Below are 22552 nucleotides of genomic sequence, written 5' to 3' on the forward strand. Positions count from 1 at the left end.
GCAGGCCAGCCAGCCTTGATCTCGCCCATCAGGATCCCCTGCAGCGCACTTCAGATTATGTCCATCGACATTCCAGAATGATCGACTCTTTCCTGTCAATGGAAGATGCTCGACGGGACCTCATCGACAGATCTCATCAAACTCAATTCACAGCCCAGACAGAAAACCAGAATAAGTCTCCAGCCAGCAAGCCAGAAGTCAATATAGAAAATGAACTGATTTCAGAGCACCTGCCACCACGTCCGGAACTTCAACCGGCACATAACGTTCCAGGAACTTCTCCTTACACGCCAAATAGGTATGAGACATTTCGACCAAAACGAGAGACTACTGACAGGTATGATTACACACCACTTTCTCACTATGGCAACACACCACCATCTTTCCCTGCTCCTGCTCAAACCAGCATGGACATTGTTAAGTTCCTCACACGGCGTGAGCTGGTTGCCAAGGGACTTGTGAAGTTTGATGATCACCCTGAGAGTTATAGGGCCTGGCGGTCCTCCTTTAAGAACACAATTAAAGATGTTGAACTGTCCCCTAGTGAGGAGATGGACCTCTTAGCTAAGTGGCTAGGGACTGCATCTGCTGAGCATGTAAAAAGAATCAGGTCCATTAACATAAGAAACCCAGCAGCTGGACTAAAAATGGTTTGGGACAGACTTGATGAATGTTATGGTTCAGTGGAGGCTATAGAAAACTCTTTGTTTAAAAGGATAGAAGATTTCCCTAAAATAGCTTCCAAAGGCTTGCAGAAACTCAGGGAACTTAGTGACTTGTTAATGGAACTTCAGGTAGCCAAATCTGAAGGTGATCTGTCAGGCCTTGCATATTTTGACACTGCCAGAGGTGTTAACCTCATAGTACAAAAGTTAACCCCTGGCTTACAAAATGAGTGGGTTAAATGTGGTTCTAACTATAAGAAAAAATACCATGTTTCATTTCCTCCATTTTCTGTGTTTGTAGACTTTATACATGATCAGGCTAAGATAAGAAATGATCCTAGTTTTGATTTTGCACTAACATGTACTTCTGTTCCAGGTCTTCCTTCACACAAAGCTTCAGTGGCAGTTCACAAGACTGAACTGTCTTCCCCAGACTCTCCCCACAGGTTTGCTGGCTCCTCCCAGGCAGCAAACAAAGTTAGAGACCCTGGTAAGCAGTGTCCTATACACAGAAGGCCACATTCTCTGCTGAAATGTAGGGGGTTTAGAGAGAAACCCATTGAGGAACGTAAAGCCTTTCTTAGAGAGAATAGCATCTGTTACAAGTGCTGCTCATCCACCACTCACTTTGCCAAGAACTGCAAGTTTAGTGAAAATTGTAAAGAATGTGATAGCACAGATCACAACACAGCACTACATCCTGGACCAGCTCCATGGACTTTACAACATACTCACAGCACAACCGAGCATGGCGGGGAGGAGGGTGACACTCCTACAGTTACATTAGAGGTCACTCCACAGTGCACAGAGGTCTGCAAAGGAGCCACAGGTGGAAGATCCTGCTCCAAAATGTGTCTAGTCCGAGTCTACCCAGCAGAACAAAGGGAGAAAGCAGTAAAAATGTATGCCATCCTAGACGATCAAAGCAATGGGTCTCTAGCCCACCCAACCTTCTTTGATATGTTCAATGTTAAAGGCCCCAGCTCTCCATACTCACTAAGGACTTGTGCAGGAATTGTGGAGACGGCGGGGAGAAGAGCATCTGGCTTCCAGATCGAAGCTATAGATGGAAGCATCTGCTTGCCCTTACCAACTCTAATAGAGTGCAACCAGATTCCTGATCATAGATCTGAAATTCCTACTCCAGATGTCGCATTACATCATGCACACTTGAAGCGTATAGCCCACCTGATCCCAGAACTTGATCCACAGGCTAAGATAATCTTGCTACTCGGGAGGGATATCCTACGAATCCATAAAGTGAGAAAACAAATAGATGGTTCCCATGATGCTCCTTATGCTCAGAAGCTAGACCTAGGATGGGTCATAATAGGTGAGGTCTGCCTAGGGCGTGTGCACAAGCCAGATACAGTTCATAGTATGTTCACAAGCACACTAGCAAGTGGGCGCCCCTCACTTTTCCAACCATGTGTCAACAACTTTCTCATAAAGGAGCTACCATGTGCCTCCCATCTACCTTGTCCCTTCACAGATGTCTCTAGTGACAATGATGCCTGTGACAGTGACCAAGACCACTTAGGATGCAGAGTCTTCCAGAGGTCAAAAGATGATAATCGGGTAGCATTATCTATTGAAGACAAGCAGTTCTTGGAAATAATGGAACGAGACTTTGTGAAGGACAGCACTAACAGTTGGGTTGCACCCCTTCCCTTCAGAACTCAGAGAAGACGCCTACCTAACAACAAAGTACAAGTACTTAAACGTTTCTCTTCTCTCAGACGTAACTTCCAAAGAAAGCCAGAAATGAGAGAACACTTCTTTTCTTTCATGCAGAAAATATTTGAGAACAATCATGCAGAGATTGCCCCACCCCTTAAAGGTCCTGAAGAATGCTGGTACCTGCCAATTTTCGGAGTATACCATCCAAAGAAGCCAGGTCAGATCAGAGTAGTGTTTGACTCTAGCGCCAAATTTGAAGGCATCTCCCTAAACGATGTGCTCCTGACAGGCCCTGACCTGAATAACAAGCTACTGGGGGTACTTCTCCGTTTCCGCAAGGACACTGTCGCTCTGATTGCCGACATCCAACAGATGTTTCATTGCTTCCTTGTTAAGGAGAAGGATAGAAACTTCCTCAGATTCCTCTGGTTTAAAGACAATGATCCTTCAAAGGACATCATAGAGTATCGCATGAGAGTGCACATCTTTGGGAACAGCCCCTCACCTGCAGTTGCTATATATGGACTCAGACGTTCTGCTCAAGAAGGAGAGAGAGAATATGGGTTGGACACAAGACAGTTTGTAGAAAGAGACTTCTATGTAGATGACTGTTTGAAATCATTACCTTCTAATGACTCTGCAATCAGTCTCCTCAAAAGAGCCCAAGACATGCTTGCCTGCTCCAACTTGAGACTTCACAAGATTGCTTCAAACAGCAAAGAAGTTATGGAAGCCTTCCCTTCTGAAGATCATTCTAATGACCTAAGGGACTTGGATCTGGGGTCAGAAACTTTACCAGTCCAACGTAGCCTTGGACTTCTCTGGGACTTAAAATCTGACACCTTCACCTTTCAAGTTAGCAAGGAAGAAAAACCTTTCACACGCAGAGGTGTCCTATCTGCAATCAACAGCCTGTATGACCCTTTAGGATTTGCGGCTCCTGTCACTATCCAGGGTAAGGCCTTGCTCAGAGATTTAACCCGTGAAACTACTGACTGGGATGTTCCATTGCCTCCTGACAAGAAGAATCTGTGGGTAGAATGGAGAAACTCTCTAACAGCTCTGTCTAGCCTTAAAGTTGCACGCACATATGCTCCTGTGCCATCTACAGATGTCCAAGATCATACACTTTGTGTATTTTCTGATGCTTCAGTTAAAGCCATATCTGCTGTTGCCTATCTTAGAACCATAGACATTAAAGGACAATGCCACATTGGCTTTGTTATGGGCAAAGCAAAACTTGCACCACAGCCTGAGCACACGATACCCAGACTTGAACTTTGTGCAGCAGTCCTAGCTGTTGAAATGGCTGAGCTAATCACATCTGAGATTGACATTGACCTTAAAAAGGCTGAATTCTACACAGACAGCAAAGTAGTCTTAGGCTACATCAACAACGAGTCCAGACGATTCTATGTTTATGTCAACAACAGGGTGCTGCGGATTAGGAAATCCACCAGTCCAGAACAGTGGCATTATGTGTCCACTGACAACAATCCTGCGGACCACGCTACAAGAGCTGTTGCAGCAAGTCATCTCAAAAATACAACTTGGTTCACAGGTCCTGCATTCTTGTGTAATTCCACTCCAGCAGTTCACCAGAACAACATGTTTGAACTAGTGGATGAAGACTCAGACACTGAGATCCATCCACAAGTGTCTGCACTTCACACAGTGACACTCTTCAAGTCCTTTGAATCTCATCGCTTCAAGAGATTCTCTACCTGGAAATCACTTGTTAGAGCCATTACCTGTCTAGCTCACATAGCCCGATCTTTTCAAAGAACCAATTCGAATGATGCTAAGAAGTGTAAAGGTTGGCACCACTGTCAAGAGGTATACACCATAGCAGAACTCCAACACTCCAAGAACTTCATCATTCGCACTGTACAGCAGGAAATCTACACCAAAGAGATTGACTGTATCACTAACAGCAAGTCTATCCCTAAAGACAGCTCTTTAAAGAAGCTTGACCCATTCCTTGACAAGTATGGTCTACTGAGAGTAGGAGGGCGTCTTAAGCAAGCAAGTCTAGAGCCTGATGAAAGGAATCCTCTGATAATTCCCGGTCATCATCATGTTACAAGATTGATTGTACAACACTACCACATCCAAGTCAAGCACCAAGGAAGACTGTTTACAGAAGGAGCTTTACATACTGCTGGATTGTGGATAGTTGGGGCAAAGAGATGTGTGAGTAGCATCATCTTCAGTTGCATCACATGCCGTAAACTTCGTGGTATGCTACAAACACAGAAGATGGCTAATCTGCCTGCTGATAGACTCAGTATGGATCCTCCTTTCACCAATGTTGGACTTGACGTATTTGGGCCTTGGTCCGTCACAGCACGTCAAACTAGAGGCGGTCAAGCAAACAGTAAACGCTGGGCAGTCATATTCACCTGTATGACCATCAGAGCTGTTCACATTGAAGTCATTGAATCTATGGATACTTCAAGCTTTATCAACGCCCTTAGACGTTTTATTGCAATCAGAGGTCCTGTGAAGCACATTCGATCTGACAGAGGCACCAATTTCATTGGAGCTGCTAAAGAACTACAGATCTCTTCCAATATTGATGCCAAGGCTGTGGAAAGATACCTGAGTGATCAGGACTGCACTTGGACTTTCAACCCACCTCACTCCTCTCACATGGGTGGAGCTTGGGAAAGGATGATCGGCATAGCCCGAAGAATCTTGGATTCCATCTTTCTACAAGCAGGAACTGCAAGACTCACTCACGAGAGCCTGGTAACCTTCATGGCTGAAGTCACAGCTATCATCAATGCTAGACCTCTGACTCCAGTTCTTAGTGATCCAGAAGAACCATTTCTTCTCACTCCTGCAACCCTCCTTACCCAAAAGACTGGGAAAGTGAGTCCTCCTCCTGGTGAGTTCAGCACTAAAGACATGTACAAACGTCAATGGAAACAAGTGCAGTGCCTTGCTGACACATTTTGGGACAGATGGAAGAAACAATACATCTCTACTTTGCAACCACGGAACAAGTGGCAGACTGCAAGGCCCAACCTGAAACCCGGAGATGTTGTACTTCTAAAGGACTGCCAATTGCAGAGAAATGAGTGGCCTCTAGGACTTGTCACCAAGACGTTTCCAAGTGAGGATGGAAATGTCCGCAAAGTAGAAGTAAAGGTCTGCAGACAGCAAGAGACCAAGTTGTTTCTCAGACCAGTGTGTGAACTCATTCTCCTATTATCCCCTACTGAATGATGGTGGTATCTGTTGATACCAGACGGGGAGTGTCATGTCTTGCAGACATCTTTCATTAAAATGGGTGCTAATCCATACAGGATTTATCCTGTGTTAGAATGAGGTAGGACAGCGCCACCTATTGACCACTGCATTACATTGTTCTCAGTTAAGTTCAGCCTTTCTGTTACTCCTCCTCCTCTGTGACCTCATGCACCAGACAAGAAGGGAGTAGCCTTCTAGAAGCTGCCATTTTCACATGCTCTCTGCTGAGGAATCTTCTCCGTGCTTCCACTAAAGGCTGCATAGCCGGTAAGGCATTCTTTCTTACTGTTTTCTATGAATCTGCATGACTAGTACTAGCTGTAGACATGTATTGTGTGTTATTTCTGTGTAGGCAGCTAGTTAGTAGTTCAACTGTATAGTGAGGCCTAGTCAGCTATCCATGCAGCCATGTTGCTGTGTGCACTAGTCTATCTACTGTATGCTGATATGTGATATGTTTATATGCAGTTCATGTACTTATTGCATCATTTCTGTTATTTGTTCACAGTTTCACACCAACTTACTTCAGCTCATTAAAGCTACAGATCATTACCTGGTCTCAATTTATTGAGTAGTAGGAGGGTGTTTATCTGCCTGCTAAGCTCCATACACGCCCCAGGGGTACACGTGGTAGTGAGGACAGGACAGTATCTCTGCGGCAGCTGAATGATTTATTATTGGGTAACAGCTCTGCAAAGCTCCCGAGCTCGCCGGGCTTTTCTTCCTGGAAGAGGCAGAGCTTTAAGCTGTAGCTCTGCCTCCTCCGCAGTCAATCTCTGCCAATCGCCGACCTCCTCCTCCCGCCCCTCTCAGTCTTCTTTCACCAAGAGGGGCGGAAGGAGGCGGAAATCCGCAGAAATTGATTGCGGAGAGGCAGAGCTACAGCTCAAAACTCTGCCTCTCTAGGGCAGCACGATCTGCAGGTCGTTTTCACAGTAATAAATCATTCATCTGCCGCGGGGATGCTGCAAATCCACTGGGGCAATTATGCAGAACAGGATTATATAAAAAATAGCAGGTAAAAAAAGACTTCAGAGTCTCTTTAAGGGAAGAAGGTGCTCCAGTGCCAAGTGGTTCTGGAGGGGATGGTTCTGTAGTGGCAGCCTGATGGGAGGGGTTCAACTCCTCCCAGATGGGAGGTCTTCTGGAGGAGGTCCGGATGTGGCAGGGGCAATCTAATGATCTTTTCCGCTGCGCTAATTACTCTTTGGAGCTTGTACCTGTTTCTATCAGTTGCACCTACCTACCAGACGATGACGAAAAAGCATAAGATAGATTTGATGGTAGTGGTGTAAAAGCTGGTCAGCAGCTGCTGCGGCATACCAATTTTATTGCAGTTTTCCCATAAAAAATAGCCTCTGCTCTGCCTTCTTCTGAACTTTGATGGTGTTTTTGCCCCAATCTTAAGTTGTTTGTTATGGTTGTGCAAAGGAACTGGACACATGGTACCCTGCAGATTTCACTCTCACCAACGAGGACCGGGGAAAGTGTGAAGGGGTGTTTCCTGAAGTCCAAAATCAGTTCAACAGTTTTTCCTGCATTGAGGACAAGTTTGTTCGCCTTGAATCAGTTGAAAATGCTCTCAATTCTCATTTCAGTAAGCATGCTCTCCATTGCAATCGATGAGGCTGATGATAGTTCTGTCATCTGCAAATGTAATGACCTTCATGACCGTACAGTTGTTGGAGTACAGGATGGGGGAAAATAAAAATCCCTGCCGTGCGTCTGTGTTGGTGGTTACCAAGCTTAGCCCGTTGTGTTCTTTTGTTGAGGAAATCCTTGACCTGTGCGCGTAGAGTGGAGTCAACACGGAGATGCCCAAGGTTGTTGAGCAGGATGTCTGGGCAGATGGTGTTGAAGGCACAGAAAAGTCCTGGAACAAGGATACTGGCGTAGGAGTCAGGTCTGTCAAGGTATTCCATGATCTACACCAGACTAATGTTGATGACATCCCCAATGGACATGTTAGCCCTGTATGTGAATTGTTGTGCGTCAAGGATAACATCGACGGTGTTCTTCAGGTAGGAAAGAACTAGTCATTCAAAGATCTTCATGATGGTGGGAGTTAGGGCAATGAGTTTGAAATTGTAGAGTTCTGTGCTTTCCGGCTTTTTGGGAACTGCGATAATTGTAGACCTCTTAAGGGACCTGTTGTATATGAAGATGAGGAAGGGAGCTAGCTGGTGCGCTTAAGTTCTCAGGCAGATTAATGACACGCCATCCAGGCCGGCGCATTTCTGGGGATGAGCTTGCGAATGTGTAGTACAACCGCCTCCTGGGCTGCAATCAGCACTGTGGTGTCATCACCGCTTGACTTGGGTGGAGCTTCCTTTGGCGTGGTCACCAGAACCCCAAGCTGCTTGGATTGATGCTCGAATTCGCAGTAAAACTCATTAGACACTTCACCACTGAGGGGTTTTACCCCTTGAACACCAGAGCAATTTTCGCCTTTCAGCGCTCCTTCTATTCATTTGTCTATAACTTTATTTTTACTTATCACAATGAAATGAACTATATCTTATTTTTTTCGCCACCAATTAGGCTTTCTTTAGGTGGGACATTATGCCAAGAATTATTTTATTCTAAATGTGCTTTAATGGGAAAATAGGAAAAAATGTGGGAAAAAATTATTATTTTTCAGTTTTCAGCCATTATAGTTTTTAAATAATGCATGCTACTGTAATTAAAACCTATGAAATGTGCCCATTTGTCCCGGTTATAAAACCGTTTAAATTATGTCCCTATCACAATGTTTGGCGCCAATATTTTATTTGGAAATAAAGGTGCATTTTTTTCAGTTTTGCATCCATCCCTAATTACAAGCCTGTAGTTTATAAAGTAACAGTGTTATACCCTCTTGACATAAATATTTTAAAAGTTCAGTCCCTAAGGTAACTATTTATGTTTTTTTTATTGTATTTTTTTTTTATTGTATTTTTACTTTATTTTTTTAATTACACAAATATATTGGGGAGTGTGGGAGGTAATGAGTTAATTTATTGTGTAAAACTAATGTATTTGTATATGTAAAATGCTTTAGGGTGTAGTTTTACTATTAGTGAGTTTGTTTACATGCGACCTGTAAGCGTCCGGAAGGACGCTTACAGGAAGCACTACGAGGCTGGGAAGATCACAATGATCGCGCTGTTTCTCAAAGAAGCAGCAGATCATTGCGGGGGCTTAGATCAACGAACGGGAATGGATTTTCCCATTCATTGATCTCCGGGTGAGCGGGCGGCAGCGTGCATGAGCGGCGGGAGCGCGCGCACGAGCGGCGGCAGCGCGGACAGCGGCGGTAGCGCGGAAGGTACGGATTTCTCCGTCCCTTGGTTTTTTAGGGGGGAAAAAAGGGACGGAGAAATTCGTACCGCGGGGGGTAAAGTGGTTAAGCTCCTCTGCCAGTTGGATGCTAGGGGAAACAAGCTAAGGGGGTGTTTTGACGTTTGGGGCTGCCCTAAAGCCTTCCCATACCTCCCTTGAGTTGTGGGGCTGGAGGCATAGCAATAGGGGGTGCAGAGCTTGCAACCACATCGTGGCCCTTGGGCCAGAGGGGCCCCAAGGAGCTCTTTATTGGTCCTGCACTGGAAATATTCACTCATTTCCATCTTCACTCTGCACGCAGTGCAGTGTCCATGGTGACGCACGGCACTGCATTGCAAGGTGATTCTCCCAGATGCATTTGCTATTCCATTCATGATGAATGAATGGGATCGCTGCGGAAAAGCCCCAAAGTGCATGCAACAGTGCTTTGCGAATTGCAACCCCTGGATGGAAACATCGACAGTGCAGTCTAAATGGAAAGGAACGGAAAGGCATTGCATTGCGTTTCCGAAAGCAAAGCTAAATTACGGAGATGGAAACGAGGCCTTACTAGTATATTAGGAAAAAATGCAGTCTAAGGCCCCGTTCACACCTGCATTTTGCCATGCAAACGGACCGGATCCTGATCGGATCCTGATCGGATCAGGACCTGATCCGGATCGGAACCGTACGGTTCCGATCCGGAACCGATCTGGATCCGGTCCGTTTGCATCAGGCATGCATCAGGCTGCCATCCGGATCCGTGGGCAAAAAATAGCGAAATTTAAATAAAAAAATGTTGGGGTCAGCAGAAGGTGCACCTGTAGAATCAGGTTCCTCCGCTGTAGGCCTCACCTCCACCTCCGACATTCTGCCAAACAGCTCCAGCACGTCTGTCACTGCTGCTCCACTCCAGACATGCTGGGCCCATGTGTCCCCATCCGAAATGGCCGCTTGGATACGCATAGGAAGTGGGGTAGAACGTCAGGTGTTTGTAGGCAGTGTGTTCTGTGCCTTCCGTTGGTTTCTGTGTTCCGGATGGTGCTGTCAGGCTCAGATCCGGCTCCGGTCCGGGTGCGTGGGCCGGAGATCCGGACCCAAAAAATAGCGCATGTTGGAAAAGTGTCCGGAGTCCGGATCCGGTCCGGCTCCGTACTGTAGGGAACGGACACGTGTGAACGTCCGCATAGCCTTTGCATTGCTATGCGGAACGTACATTCCGTTTGTACAGTATACAGTCCGGATCCGGCCCGGCGAATCCGGACAGGGAACGCTAATGTGAACCGGGCCTAAATCACATCTTTCATCTATTTTGCCTGCACTGCAATAATCCATCAAACAACAAATTAAACATTGAATGATTCCTTAAAATACTGATGAGTTACAAATCTTAATAAATGGTGGTTCAGTTTTTTGGTAAATTATCAAACTATTACTGCATGTGTGAAGATCTAAAACACAGAATGCAGTATCTTACCAACCCTTTATTTTTTACTGAATGTGCCTTAAAGCGGATCAGAGATGAAAAAATAACTATAACAAGTAACGTGTCTATATATCTTATCTAAAGGTTAGATAGTTTACACAGCAAATCTAGCTGCAAACAGCTGCAATAGAATATGATTATTTCTTCCTGTGATACAATGACAGCAGACATGTTATTTGTAAACATTACACACAGGCAAAGTTATCTGCATCTTCAGCACTCAGCCTGTGAAAAAACCTAATCCCCCCTCCTCCCCTCTGCCTCTGAAATATCTGGCTAGTAACACCCCCCTACTCCTGCCCAGACTGAGCTCCCATGAGCCCTTGCTACTGTCTAAAAATGCCAAGGCTCTCTAAAAAGCTGTGGGCGAGGCTTGTTTAGTTTATAGGGAATTATTATATATAGGGAGTATTAAAACAAAAACAAAAAAGTATTTGGCTTGAGGAATGCCCTATAAACAATAGGAAAGGAACACAATTATGCAATGAGTAAACGTTCATCTCGGATCCACTTTAAAGAGAGTCTGAAACCATCTAAAACACCTGTTTTTACCCAGCAGGGTGCTTCAGCATTACAATACAAACTGATTCGCCACGGGGATGCGGCAGAACGAGGCCTTTATCCCCATGAAATCCCAGGGCAAAATTCCACAACTTGCCAGGTCGTGGATTTTGCTGCCTGGGGGAGGCAGAGCTTTGAGCTGTAGCTCTGCCTCCAGTACAGTCAATCTCCGCCAATTGCCGCCTCTCCCCGCCCCTCGCAGTGAAAGAAGAGTGAGAGAAGCGGAGATCAGCGGAAATTGACGCGAGCAGAGGCAAAGCTACTGCGCAAAGCTCTACCTCTACCCAGAAGAAGCTCCGAAATTTGCCCCGGGGATTTTGAGGGTATTAAGTCCTCATTCTGTCGTGTCCCCAAGGCGAATCAGTTTGGATTATAATGCTGAAGCTTCCTGCTAGATAAAAATAGGTATTTTAAATGGCTTCAGACTCTCTTTAGCTATGTACCTACCGGCAGATGTGGCCAAATGGATCGGAAATTCTCCGCCGACGAATTATCCATTTGGATAGTTCCCCGATCCATTGGGATCTCCCCTAATGCATCTGGGCAAATCTGCAAGCGTTGTTTGTGGCGTCGCGGTAAAACCCGCGCAAGTCAATGAGCATCGAAACGATCCTCAACCACTTCATCGGACATGTCTGTTGTTCGCAAATGAACAATTGCTGTGAGTGGCGTACCACATTAAACATTGTTTAACAAATGTGTGTTAAACAACCTTGCGCAATATCGCGTGGAAAATCATTTGTCGTGCAAAATCATTTGCAAAAATCGTTAAGAGGGTATAGGCCTTAAGTGAATTGAAGCCATTGTCTCAGGCAGAAATCTAGAGAGTGTTGGATTACCAACAACCAAACTCTTTTTTTCTTTTGTGGAAATTCTATTGGAACTCATGAGGGGTGTCAACCATACCATCCAGACATTCTTTCACTGGGGTTTTCAGTTTAGTCCTGCAACTTCCACCTCCGTAACATCTGCAAGATCTGCCCTTTCCAGACCTCGGTCACCAACAAACTCCTCATCCATGCCCTCATAATTTACCTCCTTGATTTCTGCAATGCTCTTCTATCTGGTCTTCCTATGACCCGAATAGCCCTGCTGCAGTGTGGCATGAAGGTAGCAGCCAGAATTATCCACTCCTCCCATCGCTTCACCACGGTGGCTCCCCTCTGTGAATCCCTCCACTGGTTTCCTATCCAGTCCAGAATCAAATTCAAGATACTGTGTCTGGTCTACAAGTCTATCCACAAAACCTGCCCAACCTACATTTCCAATCTTACTCAGAGGAACACGCCTAACCGCTCACTCTGTTCCCTAAATGAACTTTGCCTGACTGCCAACCCCCCTCTCCCCCGCCCCCCTTATCACCCAATCCCAAGAACGCCTCCAGGACTTCTTAAGAGCTGCTCCAACACTATGGAACGCCCTACCTCCCTCATTAGAGTATCTCCCTTCTTCAACATCTTCAAGAAGGCCCTCAAAATGCACCTTTTCACTCTGGCCTACCCCCCACTAGTGCTCTGTATCCATAGCTGAACTCTGGTCCCCTACCCTTCGTGTCCCTACCTCTCCCTCTAGATTGTAAGCCTTTGGGCAGGGTCCTCCTCCTTATGTCTCCTACCTGTTCATGCACCTCCATTATTGTACACCCATCCTATGGATCTGAGTAAACTGTTGAGTGAACTCGATTGGCCTAATCTCCATGCTCCCATCCAGTGACTGACTAAGCATTACCTTGTACTCATACTGTGCTGCGTGATCTGGTCTGCATGTATTTCTGTATTGTCTTATTGCTGTATGTCACCCCTAAATATTGTCTGTAACCTTAACTAATGTCCAGCGCTGCGTTTTTAGCGCTTTCTAAATACAATAAGTAAAAAGTTTAGCTCTGGAATGTTATGTATATTGTACTTTGAGGACTTCTATGAAGTTAAGCTAGCTATACTCGAGTCAATAAAGTGATTGATCACTCCCCAATCTGGCATCGATTGGCTAGTAATTGATGTACCACCTTCCCTTGCCCAAATTCGATTAGGTCTTAGCAGAGATCTGAGGATCGATCAAACAGCTAGACTTCTACCACTCAGTGCTTTACAGCACTCTGCAGCCATCGATCCCCCACCCCTGCCATAACCAGCCTGCCCTACCAAAATGTACTGCCGGGCCCCGCTTTTCTGATCGAAAAACAGTGGGGAATCAATAGCGAGGTTTAGGGGCGATAGATCACCAGCAGATTCTATCAAATCTATTTGCCTGTAAAGTAAACAGAGAATAATGGTAGTTCATGAACAGCAGCTGCAGACTTATCACTAAACCCGCAGAGGCTGCAAGAAAAGCATTATTTTATTTCAGCTGATCTGGGAATACGGGGTAGAGCGATCCTTTTATCTGACTATTCAGAGTTACTGCAGTGAATAATTAAGTAGAGCCACAGAGTGATTCCTCAGATGGAAAGCCGCGGATGTGTTTACATTGCAAATTATACATCACTTGTCGCGCTGTAATAATCCGAGGACCACCGATTTCAATGGATCATTGAGGCTTTTTTTAACGACCCCTTAAAGTGGTCATCCATTTTAATTAACGCCCCCGTCACTATATTAAATTGCTGCTATTATCTTACGAAGCTTGGAAAATGTAAACCTATTACCGAGGTACAGGAAGGATGGGGGAGTGAATTGGAAATTGGTGGAATTGTTCTGCAACAAAAACAATTTTATGGAAAAATTCTTACCAGCGTGGATAAAATTAGAAGGAGGAAAGCTATGGTACAGATCGCAGTTGTTGGAACTTGGAAGTTCAGATCGTAAAGATTTGCAGTTGTTGGAACTTGACGTTCTACAACATGGACTTTGTAATGATCCGAATCTCTTCAGTGAAGATGCTCTACTATTGAAGTCTTACCTACCTAAAATGGCTGATTGTCCTGTTATTTAAAGAGGAACTACAGGTAAAATAATGTAATAAAAAAAAGTGCTTTTTTACCATAATTTTGTATAAATGATTTAGTCAGCGTCTGCCTATTGTAAAATCTTTCCTCTCCCTGATTTACATTCTGACATTTATCAAAAGGCAACATTTTTACTGCGGGCAGGTGATGTCAGTGGAAGGAGATGCTGCTTGCTTTTTTGGCAGTTGGGAACAGCTGTAAAAAGCTACTTCCCACAATGCAATGAGGTTCACAGACAGGAAACTGTCAAGACCATGGTACTGACATCACACTGTGGGAGGGGTTTCACCACAATATTAGCCTGATGATCCGTTTGAGAAAAGGAAAAGATTTGTCATGGGAAAGGAGGTATCAGCTACTGATTGAGATGAAGTTCAATTCTTAGTTACGGTTTCTCATTAAAATGTATCTCAGGAAACAGAATACCGCACAGCTAAAAATGGTGTTGGACTTATAGCATATTTGAATGTACCGGTACATTGTTGCTTTGTATTTCTGCTAACTCCTTCCCTACTACTTCCCTTCTGGTGAGTTATGCTGTCTTGTCTGTCAGTGTGCAGATATAAGAGAGGGCTAAACACACAGAGCAGCTGTCTTGTCTCTGCTCACAGGAATGAGGAGTCGAGCAAAAGCTGTAGATCTGACAATGCTAAAGAAGAACATTTTTACAGGGTAAGAAACAGTAAGAGTATTTTTAGTAAACTTCTCTCTTTCAGTATCTAGTAGTAGATTCATATACCTGAATCCACGTCTGGGTTACTTTAACGTCCCTTAAAGAGAACCAGAGACGAAGCTAATGAAAAAATAGGAAAATATGTTATACATACCTGGGGCTTCCTCCAGCCCCATAAGCCTGGATCGCTCCCACGCCGCCGTCCTCCGCTGCCTCTATCGCCGGTACCGGGTCCCGTCACTTCCGCCGGACCAGTCTTCCGCATGCGCAGGGGCACCTTCCGGCTCTGTACGTATGCGCCTGCGCTTGCGTCGACTGGCCGAAATGACGAGACCCGGTACCGACGGACAGAGGCAGCGAAGGACGGCGGCCTGGGAGCGATCCAGGCTGATGGGGCTGGAGGAAGTATAAAACTGTTAGTTAGTTCGTCTCTGGGTCTCTTTAACCCAGACCACACCACTTCTGCCACATGCCCTTATTCTTATTTAACAAAATCACACAAGGTTATGCAGATATTACCAAAGACAAGTAGAGAATACCAACAATGCGCAGATACTACCAAAAACATGAAGAATTTACCAAATTTAGGTTGTTATTACAAGCAAAGCAGTACAAAAGCAGATAATAAAATTCACAAGGATATTATTTTAACAACAATTATGATAAATAGTTTCTAATCAAAGACAAGTAATAATTAGAAAATAGCGTTAAGAAGGGTGTGGTAGGCAATACGATTGCAGGTTAAAAGTGGACCAATCAAAATCAGCTGCAATAGCATTTTAATTGGTCCAATTTCAATCTGTTGTTGGAGAAGAGGTCAATGACATTGGGGTACCTCAACACAGGCCCGAATTTACCTCAGAGGAGCCTATAGGCACAGATGTCCTGGCACCCTAGACTCCGCCCTCCATGAACCTACAAACCCCTGAACTGCACCAAAAGTGTGCTGGTTGGCCCAGCTTTCTCTTCTCCCTTACTTGTCATGGGTAGCTGCAGGTGCCCGTTAGTATTAAAGGAATACTATCGATACCCAAGTGTTCTAAAATGACAATGTACAAATAATGTCTAAGTAGCTGTGTAAACATTTTCCTACTTTTCATGTTAAATTTCAGAGGCAAAAGCTGTAATTTATTGAGGGTAGGATTTAACTATATTGGGACAAATCAATTGCAGAAGGGGTGTCTGCTTCAATGCACAGCCAGAGTTGCATATCAGACTACAGAAAGCAAATATCAAACATATCAAACTCTGAAAGCAAAAACAGTATGAAAAAGCTGTGACAATTAGCTACATTTCCTCTGCTCTCTTCAGACACGTCAGTCAGAAACACAGGACACAGAAGCTGCATCTGTTGGGAGCTCTCTTCTCTGTCACACACAGAGATACACATAGGCCCTGATTCACAAAGCGGTGATAACTCAGTTATCACGCCTAAAAGACTTTAGGCGTGATAAGCCGTGCAAAGCTGAGTTATCACCGATTTGTGCTGCTCTTCGCGCGAAGCTCCCGCGCGCAAAGTATTGCGCGCGTAGCGCACCGCGCTGCGCGCGCAAAGTCCCATAGGGCTCAATGGACGCTGCGCGCGAAGCATGGTACACTGCGCGCGCAGCGCGGTGCGCTACGCGCGCAAAACTTTGCGCGCGGGAGATCGCGCGAGTTTCTTCTTATCACGCCTAAACTGAGTTTAGGCGTGATAAAGGGCTTTTCACAGGCGTGCAAACACTTTGCACCGCTTTGTGAATCAAGCCCATAGAGTTAACTGATCAAGTGTGAGGGGAATTTCCCCTCTCCTCATGGCTCAGTCAGTGGTCAGTTTTGGCGTCAGTGAAGTTTGAATGTATTTTGCTAACAGTAAACAAAGAAGTTGCTACTAAAATGTATACACCAGTACTTAGCAGCACTTCCCAAACAATTCCTGTGTCAATTGAAAAAAATATGTGAATCAATAGTATTCCTTTAAGTAGCCTGAAGTACCCTCGATATTAAGTAGCTAGAGGTGCCCCCAAGTATTGGGTAGCTAGAGGAACCTCAGTATTAAGTAGCTAGAGGTGCCTCTGCCTGAAGGGAGATCTGGCCAGTGGAATGCTGAGAGCAGGTTGAAAAACCTCTTATTTACACTCTCATCAGAACTCTGTGTAGGGAATTAGGGAGGCACTTGGGGGAGGAGAGTGAGCCACCTTTCCATCATCAGGCGCCTATATCCACGTGCCTACAGTGCCTTATGGTAAATCTGGCCCTGCCTATACAAAGTAGTTCTTCACCAAATACCATCAAACAATGCTAAAAAAATAGGCTGCTGAAGAGTGACATCAGTGCTGGAACCCATGGAGCATGCGCTCATACACCGCCTGTTGCTGCAGAGGGAGGGAGTGGCCGCTATGAATGAAGGTTGAGAGGGAGGGAGTCACCCGCCTCTTACAAACGGGCTGCCTGTAGGCACAAGCCTACAGTGCCTAATGGGAAATCCGGCCTTGAGTAGGACTATATATACAATTGTTTATCTTATTATCAGTTTATTATCACTTCAGGTTTGCTTTGATGGGGTAATAAACAACAGGCAGACAGAAGTGTTTCCTGTCTTTGAGGCAGGGAATTCAGTAAGTGGCTTATGGATGGGGACAGTATGGGGCTGATCAGGCCTGCAGGTATTATGCATACACTGGTGTGGAGTTGATGCTGGTGAATATTCGGCAGCTGACCCCCCTGCTGCGGGGATGTATTGCTGTGTGATCGCCTCTGTCAGATGTACTGGTAGGCCGGGCCGCTTCCATCAGCAGAAGTGCGAGTTTTATGGCTCTGATATAATGATCCCTGTGTGAGGTTATGTTGGGCTCATGCTGGGCCACACGCAGAGACTGTGGGACTAGATAGCTCTATTACTGGGGGGGAGAGAGTGATTCCCATTCAGGTCTATCCCTCGCCCAGCATGGAGGGGATGCTGCACACTCCACACTATTATACCATGTGGCTCAGGAGATCAGGCGTCTGACACTGAGATGAAGAATGGAGGGTTATATATAGACTCACATCTGCAGTGTTGATCTGGGGTGTGCAGTCTGATGGGCAATGTGCAGCAGGGGCAGAACTACAAATCAAGGGGCTCCCCAGCAAATCTTTTGTGGGGCTCCCCAATGTTCACACTTCTTCCCTTGCCTCCTCTTGGTGACCAGCCTGGGGGGCCATCTTGCAAGGTACAGGAAGTCCCCGGTTAACGAACAAGATTGGGACTGTAGGATCATTCTTAATCTAAACCCGTTCTTCAGTAGAAACACTGTGCCATCTCTGTCCCCTGTGCATCCTATGTGCCCCCCTTTGCCTCCAGTGTCCTTCTCTGTGCCTGTTTGTCACCTTGTGCCTCTCTGTGTCCTCTCTCTGTGCCTCCTTTTGTCCCCCACTCTGTTTGTACCCCCTCTGTGCCTCCGTTTGCACTTCTTCCTGTTTGTACCCCCTCTGCCCCCTCCGTTTGTGCTTCCTCTGTGCCCACACTTTGCCCCCTCTGTGCTCTATCTGCGTGCCATGTTGCCCAATCTGTTCCTCTTTGCTCCCTCTGTGTCACTTCCCCCCCCACTCCTGCACAAACGACCTGCCTGATGCCCAACCCTCCCCCCCCACCCCAGCCTAACTTTAACCTCTTGAAGACCGCAGTGTTAAACCCCCCTAAAGACCAGGCCCATTTTGCACTGAATAGGCCACTGCAGCTTTAAGGCCTTGCTGCAGGGCCGCAAAACTCAGCACACAAGTGATTCCCCCCCCCCTTTTCTCCCCACCAACAGAGCTCTCTGTTGGTGGAGTCTGATCTCCCCCCAGATGTTTATTTTTTATCAATATTTTTATTATTTATTTTTAAATAAATTTCTGTTTTTTTTTATCCTTCTCCCTCCCTCCCCCTGTCAGCCTATCAGTGCGATCGGCTGTGATAGGCTTCAGCCTATCACAGTGGATCACTTTCCTGCCTCTGGAGGGGACGGCTGAGTGACATGGCTGTCCCCTGTACAGCGCTGCCTTAGATCGCAGCGCTGTACTTAGTAAGTACATGGCAGTTTTGCCGTCTAACAGTCTCCGAGCGGCGATGCGGAGATGCATGATTTCCTGCAAAACTAGCCCCAAGGGCTTAACGCCAATCGACCACCACCAATCCCCTCAGTTATAATAATAGTAATATGGTCCCCCGCGGTGCCCAATAAATAGTTGGCGCTAACAGGGCCCACTATTTATCGGGTGCCGCAAGCGCTCAAATTACCCCTCAATGCCGATATTTCAATAGGTGCCCAGAGTGACACCCAAATTGCCTGCTTCCCATAAAACAAGAGTGGCTATAATAATCTTTATACCCATAACAATTGTAGCCACAAAAACACCTGATCTGAAGGATGGATGGACCCTTTTATTGGAGGAAGCTCCCCTGTATTTATGCCCCTGATGTTCAGTATTTACCCCACCTGACACTGAGGCAGGTTTATGCTTCTCTTACTTACTAGGCTAACTGCCTTAAAGAGACTCTGTAACAAAATGTTGAGCCTTATTTCTTCTATCCTATAAGTTCCTATACTTGTTCTAATGTGGCCTGTCTTACTGCAGCCTTTCCTACTTGCACTGTCTCTGTAATAAATCTTATCTCCTTTCTCTGTCGTGTCTGTCGGCTAAGGCTGGAATGTGTGGAATGTGCAGCACTGCTTGTCATTGGCAGAAGCTTTACACACCCACTCCAAGCTCTGAATGAGTCACACAGTAGGCTAGTTCTCAGCCTATCATACTCTGGTTAGAAGCCAGTCTTTTGTTTGTAAACACTGCTTAAAACTGTTCATTACAAACCAGGATTGCAGCAGGGAGTGGCAGAAACAGCACAGAGGGGCCCAGGAGAAAATAAGGAATAGAATGGTATGCTTTTTATTGTAAGAATATTAGAGTACAGATTCTCTTTAAAGAGAACCTGTACTGAGTAAAATTATTTAAAATAAACACATGAGGTAACTTCAAATGAACATTGCATAGTCACCTTGCCATCAGTTCCTCTCAGAAGCTCACCATTTTCTTCTTACAGTGATCCCTTCCAGTTCTGACAACATTTTGTCAGAACTGAAATATATCAGTTACTGTCAGTTACAGCTGAGAGGAGAACTGATGTGTCCATGTTTCCCTATGGCTCAAGTGGGCGATGTTACAGTTTAACAGTGTGCTGACCAGGAAGCTGTTGTGGGGTAATGGCTATTTTCAAAATGGAGGACGGAGAATTCCATTGATCACAGTGGACAAACAGGACGCAGGAGAGGAGAAAGAGATTGAGAAGTAGACTACACAGGAGGTAAGTATGACCTGTGTATGTGGATTTTGACTTTTTATGTTCAGTTCAGGTTTTCTTTAAAGAGGAGCTGTCAGCCAATCTATCTCAGAAAAAAACCCACATATATAAGTAGATAAATACTTGCTCTATTTACATAACATATGTATTGTGCTGTCCAGGTTTTGATTTTAGTGATTTTTCAATTTAACTATGGCTAATTTGAAGCCAATCCTGATATAATTTCCTAGTTTACTCTCCTCTGTCTGATTTTATATGCATTGCCCGCCCTTCACTATAGAAAGTGCATTGTCTCAGCATGAGAAATATTGGCCAATCAAAGAGGAACAGAGGTGTGAGAGGGGAAAACAGGAGGGAAAGAGGCTTCAGCCAATCAGGCTGCATTAGTTAAAGAGAACCTGTACTGAGTAAAAATATTTTAAATAAACACATGAGGTAACTTCAAATGAAAATTACAGAGTTACCTTGCCATCAGTTCCTCTCAGAAGCTCACCATTTTCTTCTGACAATAATCCCATCCAGTTCTGACAAAATTTTGTCAGATCTGAAATATATCAGTTGCTGTCAGTAAAATATCAGTTGCTGAAAACGGATGAACCAAGCAATGTCCATGTTTCCCTATGGCTCAAGTGGGCGATGTTACAGTTTAACTGTGTGCTGACCAGAAAGCTGTTATGGGTAATGGCTATTTTCAAAATGGAGGATGGAAAATTTCCTTGATCACAGTGAACAAACAGGACGCGGGACAGGAGAAATACACTGAGGAGTAGACTACATGGAAGGTAAGTATGACTTGTGTATGCCTATTTTGACTTTTATTTTCAGTACAGGTTTTCTTTAAGTCTGAGGGGAAAGTACAGAAGCAAAAAAGGACAACCCAGCATGCCCTGCAACTTCCTTTTCGTGTACCAAATTTTGTGTGTACCAAATAAGAGTCAGGTAAACTGGGGAATGATCATTTATCAACAAGAAAAGTAATAGTGATTTTAACTTTTGGATTACCTGGTTAGCGTCCTTATTACTTGTTTACCATATAAATAAAGAATTAATTTTTTATTTTATGCCCGACAGTTACACTGTGTACCAGAGACCAAGGGGCATAAAAGATTTATACATACTTGGGGCTTCCTCCAGCCCCCTTTGCGCAGATCGCTCCCTCACTGCGCTCTAAAGCCTTCTGGATCTCCCAGTATCAGTCCCGTTCTCCCTGGCCAGTCGAGCCAGGGGGCGATTCTTTGCAGATTGGGTACATTGGCTGGGAATTGGTTCCCAAAATGTCAGATAGATTGATTTTTGGTCAATTTTGACAGAAAAATAGTTTGAACCCATCGATTGAACAGGATGGAAAATTTAAAACATTCGGGGGCGGGGCAAGAGCATTGGCAGATCGATGGCCTTTAGCTTTGCACTGCATCTAGCAGTGCAACTCAGCAGTTTGATCGATTTCCAATAAATTCCCTGCTGGAAGTGTATGGTAGAGATCAATTCTTCTGAATCGATTCTTTTCAGAAAACAATCGATCGTTTCGAACATTGAGTGGAATTCCATAAGTGTATGGCCAGATTTATGCCTCCACTTCCACTTCTTTTTACCTCGGGTAAATTTACTGATACTCTACTATTGGCTTTTCTGGGCGCCCACATTTCCAGGAGCCCTTCTATTACGTATGCAAATTCCGCATATCTACACAGCCTAGGCTAAGCATCACTGGGAAGGTGGGGCTACATACCAATGTACACCAATATATAGCTATAGGGAGAGTTTCTGCATAATTGACTGCATTGTACAATATGTCACTACAGTGCCTCTTTAAATTAACTCCGCCCAGATGGAAGAGAGGAGGGAAGCTGCTGCAATGATTACAGTTGTAGCTGCCCCTCTGTACACATCAGGAAGTACCGGTACATGGTTCTCATGACATTTTCATCAACATCTAAATAACACTTTTCCGTGTGAAAACGAATATAATCAATTTGAGCCCTTTTATGGGGAGAAAAAGTCCCTGCGTCTTATATGCAAAATACAGGGAGCCCCAACATAAGAACGCCCGCCGATACAAAACGCCAACCTGCTGTGATGACGGAGATTCCCTGCACTGTCCCTCCGTGTGTCTCCCGCTCCCCCATGTATAACTATCAGAATCAGCAACTTGGCTCACCTAATCCATTGGCTCCAGCAGCGATTACAGACTTCTCTTGCACTGCTCCCCTAGTGCCAGCTTCTGCTGATGACGTGATCAGCAGAAGCCAGCACTAGAGGCGCAGTGCGGGAGAGGCGAGGTCTGTGATCTGTGGAGCCGTGGATTAGGTGAACCAAGCTGCCGATTCTGATAGCAATGCATAGAGGCAGAGGAGGATACAAACGTGGAGGAGTGGAGGACAAACGTGGAGGAGCAGAGGACAAATGGGGGAGCAGAGGATAAATAGGGGGGAGGAAAAATGGGGAAGGGTACCACACATACAGTAGCGCACATATGGAGAACAAAAGGGGACACATAGGCACAGAAGGGGACATATGGGGAACATAAGGGGGCATGTGGGGAACATAAGGGGGCATGTGGGGAACATAAGGGGACACATGGGGAACGAGGGGGCCACACTTACAGAAGGGGACACATGGGGACAGAAGGGGACACATAGGAAAAGAAGGGGGCACAATTACAGAAGGGGACACATGGGGAACAAAAATG

The 22552-nt window shown here is 45.3% G+C and overlaps 2 protein-coding genes across 4 annotated transcripts in view; one reads left to right on the forward strand and one right to left on the reverse strand.

Annotated features, from left to right (window-relative positions):
- The window catches only part of THSD7B (thrombospondin type 1 domain containing 7B), a 733248-nt gene that overhangs the window by 492266 nt on the left and 218430 nt on the right, over nucleotides 1-22552 (reverse strand). The gene's annotated exons all lie outside the window — the stretch shown is intronic.
- LOC137525090 (uncharacterized) lies at nucleotides 60-6152 on the forward strand. Its single transcript, XM_068245887.1, has 2 exons — nucleotides 60-5867; nucleotides 6109-6152. The coding sequence occupies exon 1, from the start codon at nucleotides 78-80 to the stop codon at nucleotides 5574-5576; it is 5499 nt and encodes a 1832-aa protein (XP_068101988.1). The 5' UTR covers nucleotides 60-77; the 3' UTR covers nucleotides 5577-5867; nucleotides 6109-6152.

This window comes from Hyperolius riggenbachi, chromosome 7 (genome assembly GCF_040937935.1).
Source record: "Hyperolius riggenbachi isolate aHypRig1 chromosome 7, aHypRig1.pri, whole genome shotgun sequence".
In the NCBI taxonomy this organism is placed as follows: Eukaryota; Metazoa; Chordata; class Amphibia; order Anura; family Hyperoliidae; genus Hyperolius; species Hyperolius riggenbachi.

Coding starts and splice junctions, on each gene's coding strand:
- LOC137525090 (XM_068245887.1), top strand. CDS start 78: ATGATCGACTCTTTCCTGTCAATGGAAGATGCTCGACGGGACCTCATC.